The sequence below is a fragment of the Solanum stenotomum genome, chromosome 2, assembly GCF_019186545.1.
Source record: "Solanum stenotomum isolate F172 chromosome 2, ASM1918654v1, whole genome shotgun sequence".
Taxonomy (NCBI): domain Eukaryota; kingdom Viridiplantae; phylum Streptophyta; class Magnoliopsida; order Solanales; family Solanaceae; genus Solanum; species Solanum stenotomum.
In genome coordinates, this window is record NC_064283.1 from 67,264,963 (window position 1) to 67,273,732 (window position 8,770).

General features: G+C 29.7%; 1 protein-coding gene across 1 annotated transcript in view; it reads right to left on the reverse strand.

Moving 5' to 3' along the window:
• Window positions 1-1,633, reverse strand: part of LOC125856222 (UPF0481 protein At3g47200-like) — a 1,885-nt gene extending 252 nt beyond the window's left edge. The window contains exons 1-2 of the mRNA XM_049535761.1: window positions 1,586-1,633; window positions 67-1,166 (exon numbers count right to left, since the gene is read on the reverse strand). Coding sequence (XP_049391718.1) covers window positions 67-1,166; window positions 1,586-1,633 — 1,148 coding nt within the window. The remainder of the gene's footprint in view (window positions 1-66; window positions 1,167-1,585) is intronic.
• Window positions 1,634-8,770: the final 7,137 nt, after the last annotated feature.

Sequence of the window (8,770 nt, forward strand, 5' to 3'; positions counted from 1 at the left end):
TTCCATGGTTTTTCACTATATTCAATTGCTTGTTTGAATTCCTCATTGTAATAGAAGTCGGAATACCTCGTGACCCCATTTCCGATTTTGTTGATGAGGCTAGCCACGTTTTTGTCGTCTCCCGTCAAGTTCACTATGATTCCTTTTTGGCGAAGCAAATTCACATCTTTTTCTGAGTCGATAAGATGATCTATGAAAGCAGCATAATCAGTGAAATATTTAGGTCGTACATCATATGATTGTTGCTCATAAGCAATGAGATTTCGCAAGATGGTTTCTGTACCATCATCGACTTGAAAACAAGGGATTTTCATAAATCCATTGTTGAAATTTATATCAAATAAACTTGTTATACCATTGACCTTTGCAAAGCTAACTCCAGCTTCGGAAAGCTCCGTTGCATTTGGCATAACCTTATACGTTGTTTCATAATTATTTGACTTTTCCTTGGGATTAATCTCAGTACATGAAAATATGTGTAGTAGATGAAGTAAATGTTTGATATTTCCAACATTATTACATTCCGATGCCCAGGTCCTTTTTACCATGCTACCAAAATAGGAGGTACACAAATAATTCACCAGTATTACCAATGATGATTCGTTAACTTCCTTTGTCATGGAATGAAGCTTGTTGACGACAAAGAAAGGAAGTTGGTTTTCTAGTAACATCAAGTCTCGAAATATGTAACTTGCACGATCATCACTGATAATCCTGGCTTCTCCTACTGGACCCCTTTCACAATACGTCTCTCGAATAAACTGAACTACAAAACAACCGTCAAGCAACAACATTGAGAGAAAATCATCATATGTCCCGTGCAGCTGTTTTATATCTTTGTAACACTTTAGTGCTTCCTCCTTTAGTTTATGCAATTCACTGATGCAATCATTCAAACCAAGCCCCTCCTTCCGTTGAAGTAATCGTCGTAAGTACAATAGTTTGTGCTCTTTCATTGGATCAAGTCGAGGATTTTTCCTATGGTAAGGACCAATAGAGATCATCTTTGGTGTATAAGCAGATGAATTTGATTCACGTAGCCCCACATTTACTTTGAATATGATACACAATTCAATAGATGAATTGCGTAAATTCTTAAGCAAATTACCAATTATGTTGTTTGTCTCCTTTATCTCGATCAAATGATGTTCTTTCCTCCTTTCTATCTGTAACGAAAAAGAGTAAGAAATTTAAAATGTTTATTAGAAGTCCTATGCAATAAGCAAGCGATTACATATTCTTTTAATACTATCGACTTTGTGTTCTAGATTGGATATATCTCTAGTTAAAAAAAAAGTGCTACATGTATACCTTCCTTGTTTAACAAATTATGCATATTTATTTTCGTTAACATGATGAATTAAAAAAAGTAATCTTAAAATTGAGTTTTTTATTTTAAAAATGTCACGTGACTTTAAAAACGTACCACCCAATATTTTCTTTACTCTCCAGACCCAACTCAAATTAAAAACCCAAAAAGGTATAAAATAATGGTTAGAAAAGAGTCTCAAACATTCTATATTTAATTGCCAAAAAAATAGTGGGCTAATGAAATATAAAATAAATTTATATAGTTGAGAGAGACCTCATTTATTTCAGTAGCTATTGAGGTACTCTCAATGGAGTGTGCCATCCCTCTTTCTTGAACGGTAATTCCTACAAAAGACACATTCTTTTTAATTTCAATTCATAGATACCGTGACTATTATTAATGTAATGCAAAGCAATACATTATTCATCCTAAATTAATGGCAATTTGAGGGAGTATTAGTTATAAATTGTATATTTTATGTATGTATTAGTTACGTAAGAATTAGTTATTTTGTTATAAAAGATACTTATATTAATGATTAATATGCATCAGTACATTGGAGAGGCAGAGTTGTACGTCTGCTAGTAGCGTTATGGGGATACAATATGGTCATAACTATTACAATTATTAGAAGTATTAGTTATTCATATATTAGTTATTCCACCTTGTATCCTGCATAAAATAATTTACATATTCTCTCATAACTTATACATGTATTACTTTTGTAGGTTTCTAAATTGTCAATCAAACATCGTATTAACTTTATACATGATATTTTCTATCTACCTACCAATTAACACCATATAAATTATACGAAAATTAATATGTAAATAATTTCTTTCTTATCCAGCTACTAAACGAAAACTAATACATGTATAAATTCTTTCATATACAGCTACTAAATGATATAATAAATTGATAGTGCTTTAGCAAATTAAAGAACGAGAAAATGCAGAAAATTACCTCTTTGGTTTGGTTGTTTCTTCTTTTGTTCTACTCAACTCTTGCTTCTCCTGGATTTTTCATTGCTATGAAGTATCTATTATATAGAAAAAATAGAGAAGAAATACAGATAATTAAAGATACTATCTAGATACGTGTAGGGTAGGGGGTGTCAACGTTAGGTTCGATCAATTATTTTATAAAATTTGTATTATATCATTTTTGATTATTTTGCTTTACATCATTAAAATTAGATATTCGAATTCTCTATAATTCCGATATGGTTTAGTTAGTTTTTTTATTTTTTTTGTTAAAACGTTATAGTCAGGAGGTGTGGAGGACACACATTTTCTTGTTGTTGTTACTAGTAGTCGTAGGACTATTCTTGTAGTTTCTTATTCTTCAGTTTCTATATGGTTTCATATAGTTCAACTATAGTATTATTTTACTGTAGTACTATTCTACTATACTATTTGTTATTTTTTACTATCTATTATTGCCTCTTATACTTAATTTCATTACAATTTTTTTCTAAATTGTTTTTATGTTTAGCCAAAGAACTATCGAAAATAACCTCTTTATCTCAACTCTAAGGTAGATGCAAAGTTTATGTAGATTCTACATCTACCCTGCCAAACCCCATATGTTGTGTTGTTATTGTATAAGAGTCATAAGTAGAAGCTAGAACACGATACTAAGTATACTTTCGTAGAAGTTTGATAAAGCTCTCTAAACACTTCTACAATTTAAAAGGTGATGAATCAAGGGAATACGAAAGACAACAATGATAGAGATCCATTTCAAGAACTGGCTCAATTAAAATTAAGTATCTAATAAAAGAATTTTAAATCGTATGAAAGGAAAGATATCCAATATCTTGCAACTTATAACTATCAAATTAATGGAATACCTTGTAATTAATTCAAGATGTTATAACTAACTTAATTTCAATATGATTAGTTTAGTAGCATATTAATAGGTTTAGGAGGTGGGACTTTATGTATAAATTAATTGCCTATTGACTTGTAGTCATTTTCATCACCCCAGATCCGAGACAAAATATTTAATATTTTTACTATTTCCAAATTTAGTATATAACATACATTTTATACATAAATTTATTCAATTCAACTCTTTATTTTGTGGCCTTTCAATACAAAAATGATCTTGGCCGACAATAATTCTTTTTTGAAAAATCCGTTGACTCAAGTCAATGACTACATAGATTCCACGATATTTCACTTTTAAGTACGAAAAAAGAAAGTTAGGTGTAAAATTAATATTACCAAAGTAGGGTAGTTGAGCAGGTGTATTAATACCACAACAAAGTAAAAATATATTAGTTAATTAAGCTCCAAAGACTATTTTATTTTTAAGTCTCCTTCTGGGTAAATTAATTGTATAATACATGAGTATGAAAAGGACGATAAAAAGCATTTTAGTCATTTTATCAAAATCAATGCACTACTTGGTCAATATTTAACACTTACATGTAACTTGCCTTCTCTTTTATAAATTCAATAATTTTCTCATTAAATTAAGTTTCACATGATTTGCTGGTAAACACTATTTGCAAGTTGTTTAATTATCGTTACTCCTACCGACTTATATAAGTTGTCATGATTATCAAGAATAAGTATTCAAACTTGTTATTTTATCAAAATCAAGATTAAATTAATTATTTTTATCCCATTTAACCCTTTAATATTTTATGTTCTTAAAATAAAATTAACTTAGTTGTCCTTGTGAAAATGACCATATATAGTTAATAAAATTATTTTTATTTTCCTATCGTATGGTAACAATGTCCTTTATATCACCCCAAAATGAACTACGTTACAAAAAAAGGAGATATATACTTATGCGATGCATAGTTATAAATGCAACGACTAATATGGGATGGAAATAACATTATAATTAACTCTAAGACGACTTAGAATTACGTGGTCAACCGAATATTAAAGCTTTCCTTTTCACTTTATATCAATATCTAGTTTTATTGTTCATTTTTAATAGATAATTAGATAGTTACTATCTTCGTCTCAATCTCATATTAGATGGGCACTTTCTATATTTTACATAATAATTAAGAAATCATTAATCGATTAATTAACTTTACTATTTCGCCCTTTGCTCATATTAATTAGCCTATTGAAAAAATAAATTATGAATCTTCAAAATTTCTTTAAATATCCAAAGACCATAATAACTGTAGGGATAAAATAAGAAAAAAAATCAATTCTATCTTAATTTAATAAATGATAATGTGAGATAAATATTTTTATAAGATGTCCATCTAATATGAGACGAAGGAAGTATTATAGTGTTATATTCCCATATATTTACTTTCAGGGCAAATAGAAAGTTAGGTGCAAAAATTAATTTTTACAAGGTGTCCACCATTAATAATAATGCTTCTTTTTTCATTTTTATATGTAATGACTAATATGAACGGAAGAATTGAATAGCACATTATAGCTCCAAGACGACTTAGAATTAAGTAGTCAACCGAATATTAAAGCTTCCTTTTTCATTTCATTTCTTTTTGGTTTTTCATTAGGGGTTCAGAATCCGCATTAGAGCTCTGATTAAATTTGGATTGCGCACGACAAGGTCTAATCGAGGGTTACGCTTCCAACAAAATTTTATTCATACCCAGGGTTCAAACCCGAGACCTCTGATTAAGGGTGAAGCAGTTCCACTACCGTACCACAACCCACGTGTTAATCCCTTTTCACTTCATTTCAAAAATGTCTAGTACTATATTGTTCATATCTTGTTAGATAATTATAATGCAACTATTATATTCCCAGATATTTTACTTTCATGGAAAATAGAAGGTTAGGTGCAAAATTTATTTTTTGTTGGCCACTATTAATAATTTATTACTACATACAGTTCATACCTATGTCCAGAATTCACTACAAAAAATGCTTAATTTGTGGCGGTTAACTTATCGGAGTTTTTAAAAATTTCACGTATAATTCATTTTGTGATATTTTCTTCTAACCCCCACAATATAAAACTTTTTGTGGTAGTTTTATTAAGGAGGTTAGAAAATCACCACAATTTAATATTAATTATGGCGATTATCGACCCCCAAAAAATTGTTAAATTCGTTACTTATTTATTTTATTTTATTTTAGTCTTTTTTCAAATTATATAATACAATACATTTGATATTGAAAGTTAATTTCATCATATATTCACACCCTTTTCCTTTTTCATTTTAACTTGATTGTAATTTTTTGATCCTCTATTTCTTTTATCTATTAAAATGGAGTACTACTATTACTACTCTTCTCTTTTTTTTTTTTAGTTCCACTGAGAAAGTCTTACTACTACCACCACCACCACTACTACTACTCCTCTTTTTTTTTTTAGTTCCACTGAGAATGTCTTACTACTACTACTTTCTCTCGAGTATACCCATTATTAAAAAATATACGTCACTTTGGGAAACATGTGCATAGCCGCTGAGCCTGGCTAAAAGTCAACCAAAAAATAGAGCCCAAACTCTTTTTTTTTTAGTTCCACTGAGAATGTCTTACTACTACTCACTTTGGGACACATGCGCATAGCTGCCACGCATGGCTAAAAGTCAACAAAAAAAAGAGCCCAAACTCTTTTTTTTTTAGTTCCACTGAGAAAGTCTTACTACTACTACTTTCTCTCGAGTATATCCATTATAAAAAAATATATGTCATTTTGGAAAACATGTGCATAGCCACCGCGCGTGGCTAAAAGTCAACAAAAAAAAAGAGCCCAAACTCTTTTTTTTTTAGTTCCACTGAGAAAGTCTTACTACTACTGCTCACTTTGGGACACATGCGCATAGCCCCGCGCGTGGCTAAAAGTCAACAAAAAAAAAGCCCAAACTCTTTTTTTTTTTAGTTCCACTGAAAAAGTTTTACTACTACTACTATTAGTATTCACTTTGGGACACATGCACATAGCCGCCGCGCGTGGCTAAAAGTCAACAAAAAAAAATAATCCCAAACTCTTTTTTTTTTTAGTTCCACTAAGAAAGTCTTGCTACTACTATTACTATGTTATTATTGTTATTATTCTTATTGTTCTTATTCTTATTTTTATTATTGTTATTAATGTTATTATTGTTATTGTTACTACTACTATGTTATTATTGTTGTTATTATTGTTATTATTCTTATTGTTCTTATTATTATTTTTATTATTATTATTATATTCTTATTGTTCTTATTATTATTTTTATTATTGTTATTATATTCTTATTGTTCTTATTATTCTTATTGTTATTATTGTTATTGCTACTACTACTATGTTATTAGTGTTATTGATCTTAAATTATTATTATTTTTATTATTTCTTATTGTTATTATTGTTATTGCTACTATTACTATGTTATTATTGTTATTGTTATTATTATTATTATTATTCCGTTACTGAGATATTGTATATGTGTTAATACACTTAAGTGAACGTGAATATAATGTATTTCACTATTATACATATATTATACGCGTGAATACAATATATTCTATCAAAATATTATTATATAAAAAGTTTTTTCTTACTTTAATTTTACTCAATTTCTAAAAAGTAGTTTACGTCACAAAGCAAATCAGCCAACTCAAAAGTCGAAAACACAACATGTGAAACACAAATCTTGATAACAAAATTTTTTTTGTCTTCTTTTATTGTTAATGGAATTTGAAATTTGTCATAAATAAATTATTAGAAAAGAGAGATTGAAAAAGCACTGCTACTTTGATTTTTGACAATATCAATTTTCAATTAACAGAAGTATTATAAAAGACATTGAAACTTTTTGACAATATCTCTTCTTGACAATAACTATTTCCTCATGCAATAGCTAGCAGTTAAAAGCACAACATTTTTTTTTACTTTTTACTGATGACCCATAGCTCACTCATGCAAAAGTCAGTAGTTAAAAGATTCATCAACTTCTCCCAAAATGATATATAAATATTGATACTTCTATTACCTTAGTGAACAAAAAACATCTTTGTAGCAGGCCAGATCAAGGATTCACTTAGGACCAACAATTGTTCTAAGTGTTGGCCACGTTCAGAGTGTAGGCTCTCGGACATGACAATTTGGCCTTGGTTAATGTTTTGTGATTGGAAACCAAATACTCCTTAAACAAACTTTTCACATGTTATTTGCATAATACTGATGGCTTTCTACTGTGAGAGATCAATAAAGCTCAAGTGGAAAGTTGCTTAGAATCCACTATTTTTCTTTCAACTCTAATTTTCTAAAAAAAAAGGAAAAAGCCATCAAATTAAGAAGTATATACAAGGAAGCCAAATGATCTTGGATGGTAAGTTATATAGGGGAATAAATATTTTTTCCCTTTATATAGAATGTGATCGTAAAGATATGGCATCTACATCTAACTCAACATCAAAAGCTAGTTTTTAAGGAGAGGATTGTCCAAGTCCATATAAACAAATCAACATTCGATTTCCCAACCAATATAAGACTTTTACACACTCTAACACTCCATTCATACCCAAACCCAATTGGAACGTGGACTGGAAGCCCAAAAATCATCCCAGAAGCCAATCAGCTTGCCATTGACCAACCAAGCCTGAGAATCTCTCTGTAAAAGATAATAACTTTTTCAATTCAGAATATTTGTTGGAAACAATGACCCTACCTTATACAAGGCAGGATAAGGTCTGCGTACACCCAGCCTTCTCAGACCCTATAAATAGAATCACACTGAATATGTTATTGTTGTTGTAATTCAGAAATCGAGCAGTTCAATTTTGCCATTGGAAAAGCACTTAGCATAGAATAAATAAATGATATCACACTCATAAGTTATAAAGAGTCTTATGTAATAGTTGGGTACTGTCGTCAAATATCACCAATTGCCTCAATAATTCAAATCTTAAGTACAAAAATTTATGAGAAAATGGTCTAAAACCCCTCCAACCTATATCCGAGATTCCAACTACACACTTATACTTCAGAGGGGACCTATTACCCCCTTGCACTATTTTTAAATGGAATAAATAATACCCTAAAATTGAACACCCACATTCATAACTTGCGGTGATGGATACGCACAGCCAGCTGCCAAGTATATATAATGATTTTTTTAAAAAAAATTCTTAGTTCCTTCTTTCATCTTTATTCTATTTTATTTTTTCTTTTTCATTTAAAACTTGTAAACGATAAATATACACAAATTGATCCACCAAATTTTAGATTGCTATAATACTTGCCTCAAAATCATTCAATTGTTTTCTTGGCTTTATTAATTTCTGAAAATTTGAAGAAAAAACTTATTGTTCTCCATCGTGTTCATCAGATCTGTGCAAATCTGTGAGTGTGATTAAGTTTGGTGTATGGAATCTACACATTACTTGTTAATTGATTTCGAATTTGGTGTGAAGATTTGAGCCAAAAACTAGAAAACTCCATTGACGTACAAAGCTATCAAAAGCAAAAAAGAAATGTGGGTTTCTGGGTTTGAATCTAAATCTGAAAATCTTCATTTGC